The sequence below is a fragment of the Meriones unguiculatus genome, chromosome 7 (genome assembly GCF_030254825.1).
Source record: "Meriones unguiculatus strain TT.TT164.6M chromosome 7, Bangor_MerUng_6.1, whole genome shotgun sequence".
Taxonomy (NCBI): Eukaryota; Metazoa; Chordata; class Mammalia; order Rodentia; family Muridae; genus Meriones; species Meriones unguiculatus.
In genome coordinates, this window is record NC_083355.1 from 32,869,468 (window position 1) to 32,890,727 (window position 21,260).

Sequence of the window (21,260 nt, forward strand, 5' to 3'; positions counted from 1 at the left end):
TATCTTTTTGAAAATTTAACTTACGCGTCTCTGTGTGTAGGCCAAAGGGAGAGTCAGACCCCCTGGAGCTGGAGTTACAGACAGCTGTGGTCCATTTGATGTGGGTGTTGGGAACCGAACTCAAGCCCTCTAGGAGAGCAGCCAGCCCTCTTGACTACTAATCCATCTCTCCAGTCTCAACGATTTTTTTTTTAAATTAGATCTTATGTTGCGCAGGCTGGCCTCAAACTCACTATGTAGACAAAGCTGACCTTGAACTACTGATCCTCATGCCTTCACGTCATCATGCTGGGATTAGAGGTGTGTGCCACCAGAGCCGTTTGTTTCTGTTGCTGTTATTTTAGGATTGCTTGAGTTGGAAATGCAGTCTCACTATGTAACCAAGGCTGGCCTCAAATCTGTAAACCTCCTGCCTCAGCACCTGGAATTATAGTCTCACTATGTAACCAAGGCTGGCCTCAAATTTGTAAACCTCCTGCCTCAGCACCTGGAATTACAGCCTTGTGTCACCATACCAGCTCTTAGTCCTTTTGAATAATTTCCAGGATGGCTAGTTACAGTGAATGGAGAGGACAAAGGAAAATAAGTCTACACCACCTTGTTCTAAAACCAGAACACACACACACACACACACACACACACACACACACACACACCACATGCATACGTCTATTTTAATTAAAATGACCTATTTCCGTCTAAAATATTAGAGCCAGAAATCTTGCTGCTAAGATTTGCTAAGCAGAGAGCATCACTTTGAAATGAGCAATTCGTATAACCTATATGGAGACAGTATGAGAAATAGATGAAAGGATGTCATGATTGATTAGCAATGTCTGCCATGGTCACAGGAATGGAAACGGGGTACAAATGCTATCCACTTGCTCTCCTCTTGACAGCAGCTCCTCGCCAACCTCCCATTGCAGAGGCTTACATCCTTTCCTCAGAACTTGTTTATCCCTCCAGATTATCACCTTTAGGGACTATCTACCCATCCTTCTGGGAGATGAGATGCAGAAGTGGATACCCCCGTACCAAGGCTACAATGAATCCGTAGACCCCCGAATCTCCAATGTCTTCAACTTTGCTTTCCGCTTTGGCCACTTGGAGATCCCCTCTACCGTGTCCCGCTTAGATGAGAATTATCAGCCATGGGGCTCAGAACCTGAGCTCCCCCTGCACACGGTCTTCTTCAACACCTGGAGGCTCGTCAAAGATGGTGAGTCTTCTCAGGGAAGTCTTCCTGCCGGAGCCCTGTCATTCTTCAACCAGCTTGCAGGGGCTCCTGGCATGGGGATCACTTTCCACACATGTCCTGTGTGACCTTGGGCAAGGGAATTCATCTTACTGAGTCTTGATTTCCTTGTTTGGAGACTAAGGGCAGTAATAGTACCCATCCCACAAGGATGTCAGAAATGAGGTAGATGTGTAGAGCACCACAGTGTGGTTCCTGACACAGAGGGAGTGATCTGTGAGTAACAATTATTTCCTCCTTCCGGCTTCCCGGGTCTGAGGTTCTTCTGTCTATAACCCTAGGCTTCTCTGAACTCTGAAAAGAGAATTTGAAGGCTTGGTAAATTGCTCCGTTCTGGAACCTCCTACTTCTGTGAGGTATCATAGGCTGAATGCAGCTTTCTTATTCCTCAGTTAAAACTCAAGCTTAACCCATCAGGGCCCTTTTCTGAAGCTGTATGGTTCCCCTTCCCCTAGGGGAATGTGTGTGAGACAAAGGAGCTGACTCCATGAACTAGAACATGAAAAGATGCCTGGTATTCATTCATCCATCAGCCCATGAGTGCCCTCTCCTGTCACCTCAGAAAGGATAGCCTGGGCTCCTCTTACCCTGGCACAAAGGGTAGGCTGCAGTGTGCTCTTCTCTCCCCATCTCAAGCCAGAGACGTTTCCTAATCGCTCCCATTTCCTATTGAGAGGAGGTGTCTAGGGCAGAGAGGGCCCAGAACGGAGGATGCCCTCATCCTGTTCCTGTCCTGAGACTGGCCCCGTGCTGTCCCTCTGCAGGTGGAATTGACCCTCTGGTTCGAGGCCTGCTGGCTAAGAAGGCCAAGCTGATGCATCAGGATAAAATGATGACGGGGGAACTCCGAAACAAGCTGTTCCAGCCGAATCACACCATCCACGGCTTCGACCTGGCCTCCATCAACATTCAGCGGTGCCGAGACCACGGGCAGCCTGGTGAGTGGGGCTGAGGTCTCACCCGGGCCGCACAACTTCTTGGCTACTTTCTGGGGGCTCCTGGATACCCTCCTCTGGACCCCAAAAGGGGCCTGTCGATCCTGAAGCTAGAGGCAAGCCCATTTTTGACATTTTAAAATTTTATTTATTTTACATCCTGACCACAGTTTTCCCTCTTTCTAGTCCCTCCCCGCAGCCTCTCTTCTTCCCCCTTCTTCCTCATCTACGCCTCCTGTTTCCCTTCAGAAAAGGGCCAGCCTCATTGATATCAACCAGCCATGGCATATCAGCTTACAGTAAGACTAGGCACCTCCTCTTCTATTAAGGCCAGACAAGGCAACCCAGATGGGGGAAAGGTCTCAAAAAAGTTCTCCCACTGTTAGGAGTCCCTCAAGAAGACCAAGCTACACAACTGTAACATGTGTGGAAGGCCTAGGTCAGGCCCAGGCAAGCTTAGTCTCTAGCCTCAGGCTAGAGGCCAGCCCATTTTAGAAACCCCACATAAGACATCCAGGAAATGGAATCTCTTCCTTTTCAGGGATGTGAATACACACGTGGTGGTATCTTAGTGCCTCGGGGGGGAGGGGGAGTAAGATCAACAAGCAACTTGCTAAATCAGTTTAAAAGGCCAGAAAAGGTCCAGAAGGAACAGAGTTCCAGATGTGGTGGTGGCAGCGTACAATCAGCTTGAAGCTAGCCTGAGCTACACAGAGAAACCTTAACAGAAAGAAAGGGGAAGGGGGAAGGGAAAGGAAGGGGAGACTGGCGATCTGGTGGGTGCTGGAGCTTTCCTTTACACCTACGGAAAGCAACCTTGTTGTCACCGAGAGCCAGGCTGCCCGAGTTCAAACCCCAGCAGCACCGTTTTCTAGGCGTCTGTCTAGTCGCTTTTCTCTTTGGCTGTGGTAAAATGCCTGACAAAAGGATGGGTTTAACTTGGCTCACAGTTTGAAGGCACAGTCAGCCCATCATTCAAGGCAGGCGTGGTGTCGGGACCATGAGGCAGCCAGCCACACCAACGCTGCTGTCAGGAAGCAGAGAGCGACGGAGGCCAGTGCAGCTTCCTTCCTCTTTCTGTCCAGACCTCAGACAGGCGCCGTTCCTGTTCAGGGTGGGGCTTCCCATCATAATTAACCCTACCTAGAAACTCCCTGCTGAGCATGCCCAGAGCTTTTCCAGCTAGGTTATTCCAGGTCTTGCCACGTTGACAATCAGTCACAGGACGGAAGGCAAGCTCCAGCAGCTTTGCTCTCATTTGTTTATAAGGTGCTTGGAATCATGCCTGGCTCCATAGTAAGCTGTCAGCCCTCTCCCCCAAGACTGAAGCGCCAAGATGACAAGCAATGCGTTACACTTTCCATCGTCTTAAAAGATCTGCTCTCAGTCTTTCCCGGCTTCCGGAGATAGAGCACATCTCCAAGGGAAAACACAAGTGGTTCCTGGGATGAGCTAGCCTTATCTTCCCTCCCCTAGGGTACAACTCCTGGAGAGCGTTCTGTGGGCTGTCCCAGCCAGAGACACTAGAGGAGCTGAGTGCTGTGCTGGGAAATGAGGAGCTGGCCAAGAGGCTGATGGGCCTCTATGGAACCCCCAGCAACATTGACATCTGGCTAGGGGCCATTGCTGAACCCCTGGTCCACAGGGGACGGGTAGGGCCTCTCTTGACCTGCCTCCTGGGCCTGCAGTTTCAGAAGCTCCGAGATGGAGACAGGTAAGTGAAACCATTATTGGGGACAGGAGGAGCCCTTCCTTTAGGCAGGGTCCCCAACCTTCTTCATGTGGTCTGACTCCATACCGTACCATAGAAGGGGCTTTTCCTCTTCCCAAGGATGTCCTTTAGCAATATGGGGGGAGCTAGCTCCTGGACTGTGTGAAATGACCCTGCTCTGTCCTTGTAGGTTCTGGTGGGAAAACCCCGGGGTCTTTACAGAGAAGCAACGGGACTCTCTACAGAAGATGTCCTTCTCGCGCCTCGTCTGTGACAACACGGGCATCGACAAGGTCCCCCTGAACCCATTCCAGGCCAACACCTACCCTGAAGGCTTTGTAAACTGCTCCTCAGTTGATAAGCTGGACCTCTCACCCTGGGCCTCAGTGAAGAACTAGGAACCTGCTGCTCACGGCTTCCTACATTGCACAGGTCCGTGGTCCAACATGCCATTTCGAACAAGTCCTTTCAAGCTGGACATCCAAGACCCAAGTCTTCATTTCTTGTCTCCTCTAGAGGCTGCCTCTTCCCAGCTCCTCCCCTCAGCTCTCACCACTCTCACCACTGAGCCTGTGAAAATCATCTGGCGAGACTTAGACTTCCAAAGATGCCCCTCCTGCTTGTCAGATGTAAGGTAACCTCTCCCTGGATGGGCATTCGCTGAGGCTGCGACCTTTGGCCCTTATGTTTCCTCCTGTCCATAAGCACCTGAGCCAGAGACTTCCTCCTGCTTATGGGTACGGCTTGTGGTACTTACCGTGGTGTTCGGCACCCAAAGTGCTCAATAAATATCCAACTGCTCCTTCCTAAGGGCAGGCCTTGTAACCACTGTATGTAAGTCATTCGATGTTTATAGTCCAGCTGTGTCTTATTGCTAAGCGGTCCTGGTCATCAATCAGTCTGATAGAATAGTAACTGAGTGGGAGGTTCAGGAGCTCTCAAAGCAGGGAGGAGGGAAGGAACACCTGGAAGGGGCGAACGACGCCACAGAGAAGTGAGAGTAAGAACTCAGGGTGACCCTACTGTGGCGTACCATGGGTAACCAAGCCTGGATTTTCTGAGAACTAAAACCACTCTTCAGTCCTCTAAGAAACACTCTATTCTTCCCGAGAAGTCCTTGGAACTTGTCCAGCCTCCAGAACATTCCTTGGGCTATGGCCCAGTGTGTATTCATACATTCTTTAATTTTTTCCATAGGGTCTCACTTTATATCTTAGGTGGGCCTTGAATAGACTATGTAGCCCAGAGTAGCCCCAAATTCTCCTAAATTTATATAACTTCTGCCTTTTTTTTTTTTTTTTTAAGAAAAGACCCTCCAGGGGCTAGAGAGATGGATCAGTGGTTAAGAGCAGTGGCTGCTCCTCCAGAGGACCCTGATTCAATTCCCAGCACCCACAAAGCTGTTCTCAACTGTCCCAGAGGACCCTGTGCCCTCTTACGGCCTCTGAGAGTGCTGCATGCATGAGACACAGATGGCTATGGCAGGCAAAATAGCCATATACATAAACAAAAAAAATCTAAAACTAAATAGATAAATAACAAAATGAAAAGACCCTCCAATGCACAAGGCCCTAAGCTCAGTCCTAACACCGTGGAAATTATCTAGTTAGTGAAATCATTAGTTGGTTAATTGGATTTACCCTTGCCAGGTCTGATGGTACAAGAGAATCATAAGTTCAAGACTGACCCATTCTACAGAGCAAGTTTGAGGTCAGCCTGGCCACCTTAGCAAGACATTGTCTCAAAATAGAAAAGGGCTGGAGTCCTAGCTCAGTGTTAGAATGTTTGCTTTGCACACACAAGGCCCGACGTTCAATGCCGACATCACAGGGGGGAAATTACCCTATAGGAAATCACTTCCCCACCCTACGGAGACTGCCTTGATCATAGCCCTGTTCTGCAAACCCCCCTCACATCAGCAGCCTTGGATGAGGTTCCCCCTCTGTGAACCCCTCTCCTCCTCAGCAAGGCAAGGCTGAGAGGTGCTTGTCCTGCGGCTCTCCACAGTGAGCGTCTAGCTTTACCTCACCATTCTCTCACCTTCGCATGCATCCCAGGGCTACCACCCCCTGACTCCACCTACGTGAGAAGACAGGAAAGAACAAGGAGTCTGCAGATCCACTGTGGGCTAGCTCCTGACAAGACCACTGGCCAGACACACCCCTCCCTTTCCCTGGGCACTGAGGTCTGATCACTGGAAGCCTGGAATAAGGCAGCACCTACCTTCTTGAGGACCCCTGGGACACTCACTGTGGGCAGCATTTTGTCCCCTCCCCTTCTTTTGAGTTGGACACAGAAAGAGCGAGTGGCAAACATATGCCTGAGAGATGAACAAATATGAGGGCTTGCTGGCCACATTCCCGTCCCACAGAGTGGTAGAGGAGGGACACGAGGGATGAGGGTCTGATTAGTGTGGCCTGGCCACAGGCTTTGAAGAGCTAGCCGCCCTCCACGTAGGGAGGGTTCCCTGGCACCGTCATCACTCCAGAAATGCCCCGAGGTACAGACCACCCTGTCTCAAGGTCACGGAGCAGAGGGAGCCTCCCTCTGAAGCTGCAGCCCTTTCACAGACAATACAGCAGATCCCCATCCATAGCGTTTTATTAGTGTAAACTTCATGTACAAACCAACAGTACAGAAGGGCCAGGGGCCTCTGCTCCTCTCCAGACAGGCTCCTGTGAATGGCAAGAGGAGAGTCAGGGAGAAGGAGAAACCATGGGCTGAGCCGGGCTGGCCTAGACTTCGCAACCTCACAGCCCAACTGCTAACTACAACCCCCCAGAGGCCTCATTTCCGCAAACCAGAATGTGATCGAGGACTCGGCTTTCTGTCCTTGGCATTCATCATTTTTTTTTTTTTTTTTGCCTCTATTTCCCCTGCCTAGCACAGCGCCTGGCACATAGTAGGTGCTCAGTGAGCTGAGAGCTGGGGGCTGCAATAGGCCCTCTATTCTTTATAAGAATAAGCCGCGACCTCTTTTCTTTATAAGGAAGAGAATTCAGGCTTAAGAGTAATTTGTCCAAAGACAAATACATGCACTGCTATGCTTCAGAGTGACGACTTGGACTCAGGCAGCCTGCTCTCTGCCTCCCATTCTTAACGTTGTCATGGGCCATGAGCTCTGACTCGTGCGATTGAGGCGCACACAAGGCACATCCAGCGTTGCCCGTGCTCACAGACAATACACACACGAAATACTAGGTTTCACATAGGATGTATGTATACAGGCATGCACAAGCATGCATGCAAACATACATGTGCACACACAAGCGAATGTCCAGTCACCCCCCTCCCCCCACTGGCACTCACAACATCCACAAGGATGGATTCACTTGGGGAAGAGAGTTCCCTGTGGTTCCAAATAGCCAACCAGGCGTACCCTTCCGCGTGGCATGCCCTTACCCGGCCACTAGGCCTCCTTCCAAGAAGTCAGGTTCAGCCTGGGAAGGGAGTTACAGCTGACAAAATCTCGAGGGTGTGAGTTGGACCTGAAGATGTTGTTCTTGGACACGGTGGTGATGCCCGTGTTGTCGCAGATGATGCGGGGCAGGGAGATGGTGGCCAGGGCCTGCTTCTGCTGTGTGCTGAACACCCCTCGGTTCTCCCACCAAAACCTGCGCGGGAGGGAGCATCACGGACGTCATGTCTGAGGTTAGCCTTTGTTGGGAGGGTGTCACCAGGCTTGGGCTGACCCCTGAGTGTGAGAAGGCCATGGGAGAGCTCCAGGTCCTGGGAAGTGCCCATTCAGCCCGGAGGACAAGAGCACAGCTGCTTGGGTAGGTCCCCCGTTCCCACCCAGCATCCTCTGGGCCCCAGTCCCATGCACGTATCCACAAGGAGAGAAGAGGGCCTGGGCTGGCATTTGTGATTTGTTCTCCTTGACTGGGACACATTTTTACAATATCCCCGAGGGAGTAATGCAAGCTAGGTAAGAGCTAAGACATGTCAGGATCACGATGAAGTGACGTGAAACGGGGACAGCGCGAGGACTAAACTGAGACTTTTCCGTGGTGGGTACCGCCCATCCCTGGACCCCACACGGTAGAGCCAAGTCCTTAAGTTGTCCTCCGAGCTCCGCATGAGTGCTGAGGGCCTGCTCGTGCCCCCTCCCAGCCTCACGTGTGTGCCACCCCGCCACCCCACGGCTTCCTTACCGGTCACCATCTCGCAGATTCCTAAACTGAGTGCCAATGAGGCAGGCAAGGAGCTGACCTACTCGGCCACTGGGCTCCAGGGGCTCGGCCACACCACCCATCCAGATGTCAATGTTGTTGGGCGTGCCATACTGGGCCATCAGCTTCTGTGCCAATCCCAGGTTCTTTAGCACCGTGCCGAGCTCCCCCACTGTGCTGGGCTGTGGGAGCCCACAGAATCGTCTCCAGGCGTTGTATCCTGCATCGGGCCAGAGGACAGGCTTACTGTAAATGGGCCCCTCTCCTGCCAGGTAGAAAGAGTCCTGGGAACAGCAGGGACAAGCTACAGAGGCGTTCAAACACCCACCCCAGTACCCAAGGCCATAAGCAGAATGGACCCCTAAATGACTGGCTCAGGCCAGAGTGAACAGCTGGGCCTCTCCAGCCCTCTCACTGTACTTGTCCTTTCTCTCTCACACCCCGAGACAAGCCCGATAGTGCCACAACCCTGCTAGGCGCAGGCAGGGAAACATTGTCCCTTAGGGCAGAAGCCCAATGCATCTGTCTCTGGCACAAAGAGTGAAAAATATGTCTCAGAGGCATGGTCACTTGCGCTACCCCACAACACAGGTGTGAGCTTTTGGGTTAGGCTGGTCGTGCTTGGGTCCAAGCTCCAGCTCCCTCGCTGGCTTGGTTACAGCACTCAGCCAAGCTCAAGACCCCTCTAAACCCTAGTTCCCTAATCAGTAAAAATGACAGTGGTACTCTTCCACTCTCAAGCTCATGAATGAGTCAGAATGGACTGATGATGGAGACAGCCTTCCAGATCATGGGTTGCAAAGAGTCCAGCCTGTGAAGAAGCCAAGAGAGGCTGAAATGTGGCCACTGGGGCCTGGAAAAAGCATGACCTAGTCTCTGGTGCTTCCTGGGCCCTGGGCAGGAAGTGGAGCTATAGGCTACCTGGGAGGCTGGATGGGGCTGGGGCCCACCCCTCACCTGGGAGGCCGTGATCTCTGCTACGCTGCATGTTCAGGGCGGGCAGGTCCAGCCCAATCCTCATGACTTGCTCAAACAGTCGCTCCCGGATCTCATCCACCACAATTTGGTTCTGGCGATTCAGTTTGGCAGGGGTAGCCATGAGGCCCCGGAGGATGGGGTCAATGCCACCTGAGGACGAGAGCAAAGTGAAAGGAAGGGTTAACCTGAAGAGTGGAGTCAGGGTTGGTCCAAGCGGAGTCTAAGGGATCGGAGAAAAGCTGCAGGCACGCGCAACCCCTGGGCCCCAGGGACCAATCATCAGACACTCTCTGACCCGAGGGTTCACAGCTTGGGATGTTCCCAGCCCTAGCCCCCGGGGCCCATGAAACTAGAATGCCAGGCTAGATCGCTAAAGAAGAAATGAAAAAATATCTCTCCCCAGCCTAGTTCTCTGGCGTCGAGCCCACGCCATCCCACCTCGGCTGCTGGCGTTTCTCGGTTTCCACTCACCTTCCAACACAACTCTCCAGCTGGCAAAAAAGACCTTGCTGAGTGGGACCCGAGGGTTGGGCCCTGTGGGCCGGTACTGATTGTCCAGGCGGAACATAAAGGGTTGGATGAGGGTGTGGCCATAGCGGAAAGCGTTGGTGAAGACGTTGGCGATTCGAGGGTCGACTGAGTCGTTGTAGCATCGGTAGCTGGGCAGGTACTTCCTCATGGCTGCTGGTCCCAACACCAAGGGCAGGTAGTCCCGGTATGTGATGATCTAAAACAGAGTCACTTGGAAGAGATGTCTATTCGCTCCCCCGACCCTCCCGTGGTTTCCGGATCTGAAACTGAACATCTCTCACGGGATTAAACCAAATGCCTTGTTAGTCACTGTGATACCTCTCTGGCCCTGACGTTATCAGTGTCTCGTTTCTCCTTGAGAGCCAGGGAAGCTGAAATTACGGAGGTTGTTCACAGTGCCCAGCAATAGCCTGGCACACAGTAGGGCTCACAGAAGTCTGCTCCGGTGTGATGTCCCCCATGAAAGGGGAGCTGTGGGATGGTGTCACTCTGGATCCAAGGCGAGAATTGCCTCTGAGGCTGAAATGACTCCCTTTTATGGCTGTGTGTGTAAATCAAAAGCCCACCCTCAGCACCGTCACCTCTCTTTCTAAAATCCAGCAAATGGGCATGTGTGTGTGTGTGAGATGCACATGAATGTTTACATTCTTGGGAAAATGGGGTCACTGGAACATCAAATGTTAAAAAAAAACAGATGGAGGAACACTGACCCAAGGGGGGAAATGCTCAAGATGACGGGTAAAAGAGCCAACAGTGATACTTCTGCTTGAAACCCTCATAACACCATCCCAGGCCCTCAGGAAAGAGGAAGGCCCGGGAGGACAAAGTGCACTTGTCAAGCAGGTCCCATCTGCCTACGTTTTCATTTGGCTCCTTTGAGCCTCACGATACTATGGATAAGGAAGCAGTGTTCAGGAGATAGGAACCTGCCCGAGAACACAAGGCCAGGATGCCCACCTGGATCATGGCCCCCACGATCTTCCGGGCCTCCTGGTAGAGCCTCTCCCCGTTCCAGCGAGGGTTCAGGCGCTTGAGCTGTGTGGCCAGCCGGTTATGCTCTCGAACAAAGAGGGTGTGCATGGAGGTGAGCTCGGGCATCTCACTGGAGCGCATGTCCCCTTAGGGAAACAAAGCCTTTGTCATCTCTGTGTCCAGCCCCTGTCCAGCCAAGACCTTCAGTGGCTCTCATGTGCCTTTCTCCAGCCACCTTCACACACCAGACTCACATGTCAGCCCCAGGCTGACACAGAGCTCGGGAACACTGTAGTCCTTCCTGCAGCCTTGTCCAATAGCCATCAGGTGTAACTTGTCACCTTCCTGTAGCTCAAACAAGGAGTGCCTTCGGCACAAGGTCCACAAGATCCAAGGCTTGTCTTTCTGTATTTCACCCTTAACTACACACACACACACACACACACACACACACACACACAGCACAATACATGAACACTCCTGAGAATGAGTACTCATCTTATTGTCTTGATTTGGCATAAAGTAAAAGGTGGCATGCATGTTTTCTGCTCAGGTTGATGCAACCTCGGAATCCTTCTCAAAACAGGACTCCAGGAAGCCTCCACTATTTGAACATAGTTGTCAGCAACACGCTTACTATGAGCCAGCTGTACAGACTGTTGTGGTGGGAGAAGGGACACAGGAAATGTGGAGTCCACACCTAAGGCTAGTCAAGGAAACTATGTCTCTGATTCCTCTAGCCCTCCATAAACCTTCAACAGGAAAGGCCAGAGGGTGAGGGCCAGGGCCTCTGTTGCAAGACACTGACTAGATCCAGCCCTTGCCAACTCAGAAAGAAACTTCTAAGACAAAATGATATCCCTGAGAGCAACTTCATCACCCCATGAGTAACCAGAGATCATGACTGGCCCAGAAGAGTGTGGGCCCTCCACTAGGAAGTCCACCCTTGCCCTGACCTTGACTCTACTACCAGGATCCCCAGGAGAGACCTCAGGACCCCTAGGAGGGAGAGGAGGTACAAGAAGAAAGACCTCTGTCACTATCATGTCTACATCAGAACAGACTGGTCTGGGCTTGACACCACCTGTGTATCAACCCAGCACTCCGGAGCATAAGACAGAAAGATTGAGGAATGTTTGTAGCTAGTCTGGGCCACAAAGCAAGTACCAGGCCAGAATAAGTGGTCTGGTCTACAGCTAAGGCCAGCTGTATAACCCAGTCTAAAATCACAGAGAAGGGGATGGGGACTGATTTCTGGGTGTGACCACAGTCCGTGCCCCAATCCTATCCCCAAACTGCCAGGTATGGTTCTAAAGGGTGAGGACATCACATTCCTGTATGTCACAGAGACTCAGCTCTCTCCTTTTCCATAGTCTACAGAAGGGAAAAGATAGATAGACAATAGAGGCTCCTCCTTAGCAGCCCGGCGTCTTCATCTTAGGTTGATGGGTGAAGGTTTTTTGTTTTTTTGTTTTTGTTTTTGTTTTTTTTTGTATGTGTATGTGGTTTGCTTTTGGTGTTATTTTCCTTTCTGTCTCTCTCCAACTTGTTACCAAGGCAACTAGACCCATAACTTGTGGAGACCAGAGTCTCTCATCACAAACCCACATGCTGCTCAGATAACAGGCTCGTTGGGGCTCCCACAAGGAAGAGACACCTCCACGCCCCTCCCGGCCCCAGGCTCACCTGCCAGGAAACAAGGAATGTGCACGGAACGGTTGGTGAGGAGGCAGGGGTCATCGTGGAGGTTGTCAAAGGGCATCAGGGCCCTGCCGTTGTCTTTGAAGCGGGTATTGACAGCCAGCAGCCCGAGCTGGTTGGTGAGGTTGCGCAGCCTCCTGGCCAGGGGGTCCTCGCTGCCGTACACCGCGCTGGCATCCACGAAGGACGTGAGCGCGTTGATCTGGTTGCGAATGGTGATGTTGCTCCCGGTGCACGCTGGGCAGGAGCGGAAGAAGGGGATGCAGTCCTCTCGGTTCTTGATTCGAGGGTCGTTAGGTGGGATCTGCGGCACAGGGAGAAGCTAGTCTGGCGTCTGTAGGTAGGGACGGTGGGTGGGCATTTGTGGCTCACAACCTGCCAAAGAGAACTCTGGCCCCTTGCACCTGCAGGGGAGCCTCTCAAGGCCCCGTAGAATTACTGGGGCTCAGCCAGAGGATAGACTGAGGCTTAGGGGTGACACTGAACGGTTCGGGGTTGAGCAAAGCCACTACTCTGATCTAGGCATCTTTTTCCTTTCTTTTTTTTTTTTTAAGATTTATTTATTTATTTATTTATTTATTTATTTATTTATTTATTTATTATGTGTACAGTGTTCTGCCTGCATGTACACCTGCACGCCTGGAGAGGGCGCCAGATCTCACAGATGGTTGTGAGGCACCCTTCACTAAGCATCTTAATCCCCTTCTTTCCTGTTTCTGCCTCTTCTTCTCTGGCCCTGACAGATTCCTGTCCCTTTATCTCCTACTCAGTCTCTGCCTTCTTTCTCCCCACTTCCCTCCTCACACAGAAGGTGCCTCAACCCTGACCCTGACTACTGGACAACCCAAACACACACACACACACACACACACACACACACACACACACACACACACCAGTGCTCCTACGCTATTAGGGTGAGGAAGACAAGTCAAGTCCTCATTCCAGAATTCTCCCAGCCTCACAAAGAGCCAGTCACCCCATCTCACAGGGCAACGCTAGCTTAAGGGTGCATATTAGGCTCAGAGAGTGATTTCCTGGTTGACAGCAGGCTCTGCTGATGGAGACAATCATTGACTCTGGACTCAGGAGTCAGGACCAGCCTTGCTCGAGGAAGGGGAGGGGCGGGCTAGGAAGGAACCAGGGCACAGAAGGGGCGTGGTCATCGACGTGAACCATCTCCCCTCTCCAGGCACAGACCGTGGTGGATGGAAGGAGGCAGCACCTTGAGAGGGAAGCAGGGCGGCTGCTGCAGGCAGCTGGTCTCGCAGTTGAGGCCAGTTAAGAAGGAGGACCGGGTAGCTGGCTCGGGAGTCAAGGTGATGTCATGGTCCAGAAACTGGCCCCACTGCATGAACATGAGTGAGCGCTCCTGGTCCTTGGTCAGCTGATCGTTGGGGAAGCGCACGATGGCGTTGGAGACCTCTCGAGCCTGCAGAGACACCTGCAGAGTCAGTGGATGCCTGCGTCCTGCACATTGGGTTGGGCTTTTCTCTTTTCTACTGGGCGCTCACCAGCGGCACGTTGAAGCCGTTGCGCTTGACTCTGGGCGTCCAGCCGAAGGGCAAGGAGACCCCGTCTTCATACTCCGCAGGCAGCCAGCGCGTAAAGGCGCGGTTGGAGGCCCCCAGCGTGGGGCTGCGTCTGGAGGGAAGCGCAGAGGGTTGGCCCAAGGGGTCAGGACCCAGACCTCTTACACCACAGGTCCCTGAGCTGCCCTGGGCCCGCACCTGTTGTTGCAGTGTCCCGTGATGGTGCGATACTTGTCCTGCGCTGGGCATGTCACCCCCACGTCCTGATAGGCGCATCCGCTTGACTTGGACAACAGATTCAGCTGAGCAGGTGTCAACACATCTGAGAAAGAGAACCACGATCTTAGATCTGAGCCCTCCCGCACATCGTTTTCTATGCTGGGCGACCTGGGGCTGAGGAGCCCGGTGAGGATGAGGAGTAGGCAAGCCAGGGGAGAAGTAGGAGTGCTAGGTTGCCTCTGAGACTCCTTAGACCGGCGGTTCTCCACCTTTCTAACGCTGCCACCCCATAGGTCGTGACCCATAGGTTGAGAACCACTGCTTTAGAGAGGGGCTCCTGGCAGAATTTGCGGGGGTGGGGGGGAAGGGAAGTGGCAAGTAAAGGGGGAGGAGTTACAGTACCGGTGACATTGAAAGGCCCTGGCCACAGGGGCTGCAGCTTCCTCTTCAGCAGGTCCAGGGCCACGTGAAGATAGTCAGCAGCCCTCACAGCTGTTCTGGTGGCTGCCACCGGCTGCTTGAAGTAGGAGAGGAGTTGCATGGGGCTGGCGGAGCCACTGCGCAGACTCTGCTTGATGCTGCTTAGACAAGGGAGGACCAGAGAAGGGAAGCAAAGACACTCAGCAGGGCCCAGCCTGTGGTGAGCAGGCAGCACTGTGCGGAGAACCACAGAGGAGAAGAGGGTTTCTTCTGTCAAAAGGATGTGGACCAGGATGTGCAGGCAGGGAAGCGAGGCCATTGAAGGAGTAAGTGGCCTTGAAGATATTCTGACAGCCAGGAACTCAAGTACAGACAGATCAGGCCCAGCTTCGCCTGTGGACCCCTCATCCTTTCTACAACCCCCCACTGCCTGTCCCTTCTCCAAAAGATTCGGGAGCAGCTTTGCCCAGGGCTGGCCAGTGCCTGGCACTCCCACCTCTCTCTCCGATCCTTGTAGGCCTTGTCCACCAGTAGTTTGGCCTCCTCCATACAGGTCAGCACCATTGAATCCATTACTTCCCCTGGGATAGCTGCCCAGAGCATAAGTCACAAGGTCAGGACTGGCCCCCAAGCCCTTTATCAGGTCCCAAAACAAAGGAGGCCTGCATAAATCAAAGGCTGCTACTGGGCTGAGAAGCCCCCCACCCCACCCCCACCCCCCGGCAGCACACCCTCTCTTCCCTCCTTTTGGCACTATTACCTGGAGTGGCACCACTGGAGGTCTGAAGCACGACCAGAGGGGCCAGGAGGCCTGCCAAGGCCAAGAATAGCTTCATCCCTGGGAAAAACAAAACAAAACAAAACAACACCAAAAAAAAAAAAAAAAAAAGTGAGTTCCCTGAGCGTTTGAGAAAAGAGGGATTTACCACCCTCCTTCTCCCAAGCCCCCTCCTCTCACCTTCACCCAGCCCTACCCCAGTGGACCTGGTCTATGAGGAAGACCTCTGTGAGGGAGGGGTCTACAATCCAACCCTCCCCCCTCCAGCTATCGTCTCCAGTCCCCAAGAGCTCAACTCCACAGCAGATACTGACAGTACCTCTCACTAACAAGGGGCTTTTATGTCCTCTAACCTGGGGGCGGGGTGGAGTACAAAGAGATAGGACCTGTCCCAAGACCAGACTCTCCTCCCCCACTGGGGTAGGGGTGCACAGAGAGGGGGGGCTGTGAAACGGAGGGCATGGACAAGAGAATGGCCCAGAGTTGCTCCCATCAAGCGCAGACAAAATGTCAGTTCAACTGGGTATCCCAAATTCCATTGAAAGGGACAAAATTCAGGGACCAAAGGCTAAGGAGTTATGGGGGATAGTGCAGCTTCATGGGGGGTGGGGGGAGGATGACAGGAAAATGCAGCAATGCTGACCCCTTAGAGGGCCTCAAAGCTACCCCCACTCCAGCCCTGGTGGGCAGCCCCCAGTTCTCAGTGGGGCGGAGGGGACAGGAAATCTGGCTGGAGACAGTTAGGCTTCTCAGGAAGAAGGACCCTGGGGGCTACAGGCTCAGAGCAAAGGCCACTTCCTCTGTCTCTCCACAGCCCCTTCTCCTTAACTTCTGGCAGGGAGGGACCCACATGTGATTCTGGAGGGGGCAGAGCTGGCTGTGGTTAGTGGTCAGTTGATGATACAGGCCAGGGCCTCTCTGGTTAAGAAGGTTCAGGTTAACGGCTCAGGATCGTTATGAAATAGGATCCTCACGAGTTTCTCCCTCTGAGAAGAGCAAGCCATAGAACTGCCATTGTCAATCAAGAGCAGTACCATGCCTGCTCACCTCCACCAGGGACCATCCTCAGGCCTAGAGCAGAACTGCTTTGCCCGCCTTCCTGTCACCCACTCTTCTCTGTGCTCAGATCCCACCTTGGCTAATGAGCAAGCGGCAAGGCCACACTCAAATATTTTCCTGCTGTGTCCAGGAATCCTGTCACCTGGGAAACTGATCCCAGGCTCAGGAGAAACTCATTCTCCTGGTCTTGCTGCATGTGAACTTGAACATTTGAGAGTTGGATTCTAGAATTTCCCAAGCTTTTGAAAATACGATTTTGAGTCTCCAGTAAACATACCTTCATTGATTAGAATCTACAGGGCAAAAATAAGCAAGAGATAAAAATAAACGGAGCCTGACATGCTGGCACATGCCTAGAATCCTAGCCCTTGGGAAGCAGAGGCAGGAGGATCAGAAGTCAAGGGCCAGCCTCAGCTAGATAGCTAACTTGAGGTCAGCCTGTCTTACATGAGACCTTGTCTCAAAAATACGACAAAATAAATAGAAATTACTTATAATCTATTGACATTGGAGGTGATCTCTTTTTTTTTTCCCCAAGACTAGTCATTGTATTTCACATAAATAAGCAGTAAGAAAGAATAAAATTTCACATAGTCCTAGGACTCACTGATACTTAAACAATTTACTGTTCTTCGTGTAGAGTTCTTTGTGCGCTGGGATTAAAGGGGTGCACTGCCCCGCTGGGCACCGTTTGCTTTATTTTGCCTGAAGATTTTGAGTGAACGGTTTATGTGGTTTATTAACTAACCCCCTCTTGTTAGATACTTGGGTTGGTTCCAGTTTTCGTTGTTATGGACAATATTCGGAGGGGCCTCCTTGGAGTTAAACCTCTAAGCACATCTTCAGTTAGTTCCTTGGGCAAGAAGGCTTGTGCTGGGGGCAGCCCAGCTTGCCCTTCATCCCAGCCCTGGGGATTCCAGGCAGCTGGATGCTGATCTTGAAGACAGCCTGTTTGAGCTAGAGCAAGACCCAGTCGCAGTTTGTTTGTTTGTTTGTTTGTTTGTTTGTTTTTCAAAATATCTTAGCAGGAAAATTTGGGCTTGTGCAATTTTAGGGCTTTAGAATTTATTGCCAAACGACCCTCAGGAGGATTGCACTCCATCCTTCCAGCAGCCAAGCATGACAGCACCTGTTCCCAACTGCCCTCATCAGCCCTTTTTAAGTGACTGGAAGGAAGAGTCATTTAATAGCTTAAAATAAATAAATAAAACAAAAACAAAACAGAGATGATAAGAAGAAAGTCCAACAAGGAAATGATGTTGCCAAGGTTACCAGTGTAGCACTGTTCAGAATGGTCTGTCAGGTTCCCTGACTTCCAAGCCCAGCTGATTTGTGTAAATGGTCTCTACAGTTACTTCTGACCTTTCACCAGTGACCTACGACTTATCTAATGGGTATTCATTAAGCCCTTGCACATTCTGGGTGTTGGGTTGCAACGGGAAGGGAACAAGACTGGGCCTTGTCTTCAAGAAGCAACCAAGGAGGAAGCCAAAAGGCCAACAAACGGTATCATACGCACCTGCTCAAAGCCCTTACAGGGTGCCAAAGCACTTGGATCAACTGGGGGTCAGGAAGCCCCCAAAAGACTTCCTTGAGAAATCCACGCTTCAGGCTCTGTCTTGAATGATGTTTGGGGTGACCAAATAAACACAAATCGGCAATGGCATAGTAGATGTCATCTAGGTCATTTCAGTGCAGGGGTAGAGTGGGCACGAGGTTAGGTTGAAAAGACAGGGCCCAACAAAAATTCCTCTGCATTTTTGTCCTCAAGGGCCCAGGTCATGAAGCAGGGGAGTGTGGGTCACCTAGGCAGTGCTGGGCAGTCACACAGAGACTGCAGATGTCTGTAGCTCTCTACCCATGGGAGAGGCGGATTCTCAAGCAGAAGCTTCTGTAAACCGTTAAGGTTGTGGGCCTAAGTGTGCACAGGGCTTGGAGATGTTCTGTGACTTCCCAGTGATTCTGACCACCTAACTGTGCCACATTTGGGGCGGCTGCAGAGCCAGCAGCCTCCGTTATCTGCTCTGTTTCTCCCTCAGCTAGCTAGGGAGGGGCTTCAGAAGAAGATGACTATCCAGAAAGATGTTCCCAAAGGCCATGGCCCCCATCCGTCTTGCCTCAGCTCCCTGTCCCCGGGAAGGTCTCCCGAGGGCAACCTTGGCACTGTCACATCTCCAGACTATGGTCATTGTGGAGGGAGCACCCTACCCAGTTCTCTGTGCTCTCCCTTCTCCCCACAGAACTTTCCCAAACACCCCAGGCCTTAGGGTTCAGCCCAGCTTCCTGTGTGATAACTGGGCAGCTACTGCTTGCAAAATTGCTCTTTCTTAACACTGTTTCAGAAACAGTTCAGTTAGAATTAAAGGCAGATGTGTGTGTGTAAGGAAATGTCTCCATCTACGAATCAGCCGTTGACATTAAGGATGCAAACACACCAACTACACCCAGCCTGCAGTTAGATCTTGCCTTGATTTTCTTCAAGCTCTTCTTTCAGTGACAATCTAAAATTATGTGAGGGGGCTGGGGATACAACTGATGTGGTAGAGTGCTTTCCCAGAATGCAAGGTGCCCGGGGCTCAGTCCCCAACACAGTATACACTGGACACAGCAGAATGCACCTACGATTCCAGCACTCAGATGACAGAAACTCAAGATCAGCCTTGACTACAAAGCAGGCTTGAGGCCATCTTGAGACACATGAAACCCTGTGTCAAAAAAAGAAAAAAAGAAAACAGATGAGGGTAAAATTCTCCTCACAGAGGGTTACTGTGACACTCCCAACTCTGATCGCTTTCCCTTCTCTCTTTAAGCATAAACACTTTGGTCGGCTTGTGTTTGCTCTCCAAACCACTCTCCTCATATTTGTCCATTTCTGGGTCTGTGGGGAATAGTTTTCCATAACGGATAGAACTTGACGCCTGTTGCCCAACAATTGTGTCTCTTTTACTCAACACTCCATCTCAGCTAGGAGTGTAGCTCAGCTGTGGGGTGCTTGCCTGAAAGAAGCCCTGGGCTTCCTCTTCACCGTAGAGAGGGAGGGGCTGTACTTCTTGCAGCTCTGTCTTTTGTTACTGTTTAAAACATGTTATTCGGCGCACACGAGATTCGCTCAAGCGCCAGCCAGACGAAATCCCAGCACGGGGAGTCGGAGGAAGATGAGCATCTCCCTGATAGCTGCAGGGAGATGGTGAGTGGGTTCTCCTTAAGGGTGTGGTCCCCGGTAGCTGGAGCCGGATCTAACCAACGGCCCCACACGCAGGAATATGTAAGCAGTACACGTGGGACCCCCAAAAGAAACTTAAAAGAGAGGAGAGAAGAGTGGAGGACACACAAGGCTGGGTGGTTAAGGGAAAGACTGTGGACCCTGGGAGGAGCTGGGGGAAGGGTGAATATGATCAAACAATGTATGAATTTCCCAAAGAAACTTTTTTAAAGACGTGACACTTTTGAAATTGCTCTGTTAAAGGGGCTGGGGCCATGGCTCAATAGTACAGCACTTGCTTTGCATATATGAATCCACGGTTTTGCCAGAAGTCCTTTGACTTACTGCATCCATATCTGAATTGTTACATATTCCTTCATCGGGCCATGATGCTTTTACGTGGTTAATTTTCTCTGAATACAAGCTGACACTTTCCCATCTTCCCATTATTAAGAACAGTGAAGTACGAAGCCTCTTTGTAGGCGCACGCACCTGTTTTCTGGTGTAGAGTGGCTATAGGTTTTTAACATTTGTGTTTTCCATTCTGGAGCTTCAACAGGGGGCCCTCAAACATGCTAGCAAGTACTCTACCACTGAACCGTGGTTTTGTGCATTAAAAACAAATTTTTTTTAAGAGGAGGAGTTAGTCCACTGTATATCCCCTGCCTCTAAGGTGCTAATTTGAACTTTCATTCCACAGGTATTTCTAAACTTTTCTCCAGTTTGTTTTGTTTTCTTTTCAGAAAATGGAATGGGATCACATGATAGTGGCTCAATTTTATTTCTTGAATTAATAGTGAGCTTGGACATGTTTTTGTTTGTATGACACACTACTGTCAGTTTTCTGTCTGGTTTTGTCCATTTTTTTTTCTTGAATTGTCACTCTTTTTATTGATTTGTAAAAGCTGTTTATGTTCTGTGTAAACTCTAATCCTTCAGTTCTGATGTGTGTTGCAAATATTCTCTTCGTAATTCTTTTATTTTTCATATCATTTTGAAGTAGTCAGATTTGACAATGTTCTCCTTCAGATCTTGATTTTTGTCCCTGTCCCTTTAAGGCAATAAATGTATGTTCCTTTTTTTTTTTTAAGAAAAAAAAAATAGATTTATTTATTATTTATACAACATTCTGCATTCACACCAGATCTTACTATAGATGGTTTTGAGCCACCATGTGGTTGTTGGGGATTGAACTCAGGACCTTTGGAAGAATATTGAGTGTTCTTAACTTCTGAGCCATATCTCCAGCCCCATGTATGTTCTTGTGTATGCTTATAAAACCTTAACCTTTTTTTTTTTTTTACTATTTAGGTTTTTAACTCATCTTAATTTTTGTGCATGTGAACAGTGAGATGTCATAAAGAGTCCTTTTCAAGTAAACAACCAATTGTCTCAAAACTTTTTTTTTTTTTCTTATTTTGAGACAGGGTCTCACCATGCGGCCCTTGGCTGACCTGGATCTCACTATATAAACCAGGCTGGCCTTGGACTCACAGAGGTCCACCTGCCTCTGCCTCCCAAGTGCCGGGATTAAAGGCGTGCACCGCCGGCAAGACCTCTTAATATTAACCTGTCGTTTCCTGACTGACTTGTGACACCACTTTCATCGCTTAGCCAGAAAGCGAGTGTTTCTAGATTGCTCCAACCTACTGGCCTACTGGTTCATTTACCTATCCTAAGCTGAGATACCACAGTTGCAATGACTGTAGTTGTCTAATGTTTTTAAGGAGGGAGATTTTGAGTTGTTTGCTGCTGCTGCTATTTGTCTAACCTGTCTCTCTCTTGAATAGAGCAG

The 21,260-nt window shown here is 50.9% G+C and overlaps 2 protein-coding genes across 7 annotated transcripts in view; one reads left to right on the plus strand and one right to left on the minus strand.

Moving 5' to 3' along the window:
* Lpo (lactoperoxidase) overlaps nt 1–4,722 on the plus strand; it is a 42,956-nt gene extending 38,234 nt beyond the window's left edge. For 3 of the 4 annotated variants that reach the window (XM_060387015.1, XM_060387014.1, XM_060387016.1), the window contains exons 10-13: nt 967–1,219; nt 2,020–2,193; nt 3,667–3,904; nt 4,092–4,722. In XM_060387015.1, coding sequence (XP_060242998.1) covers nt 967–1,219; nt 2,020–2,193; nt 3,667–3,904; nt 4,092–4,299 — 873 coding nt within the window. In that variant the 3' untranslated portion in view covers nt 4,300–4,722. The remainder of the gene's footprint in view (nt 1–966; nt 1,220–2,019; nt 2,194–3,666; nt 3,905–4,091) is intronic. The other variant, XM_060387013.1, reaches the window with a different exon arrangement.
* Nucleotides 4,723–6,484: 1,762 nt separating this feature from the next.
* On the minus strand, nt 6,485–15,511 carry Mpo (myeloperoxidase). Of its 3 annotated transcripts, none has more exons than XM_021663956.2 (14): nt 15,385–15,511; nt 15,187–15,264; nt 14,923–15,016; nt 14,409–14,584; nt 13,986–14,109; nt 13,770–13,899; nt 13,481–13,687; nt 12,241–12,559; nt 10,540–10,700; nt 9,523–9,778; nt 9,031–9,201; nt 8,056–8,293; nt 7,304–7,515; nt 6,485–6,576 (listed from the first exon to the last, which is right to left on the minus strand). In XM_021663956.2, the coding sequence occupies exons 2-13, from the start codon at nt 15,260–15,262 to the stop codon at nt 7,311–7,313; spliced, it is 2,157 nt and encodes a 718-aa protein (XP_021519631.1). In that variant the 5' UTR covers nt 15,263–15,264; nt 15,385–15,511; the 3' UTR covers nt 6,485–6,576; nt 7,304–7,310. The 3 variants fall into 3 exon arrangements, with proteins under 3 accessions (XP_021519631.1, XP_021519632.1, XP_060243003.1); XM_021663957.2 differs by having other exon boundaries at nt 15,411–15,506; XM_060387020.1 differs by having other exon boundaries at nt 15,401–15,492.
* Between the last annotated feature and the right edge of the window lie 5,749 nt (nt 15,512–21,260).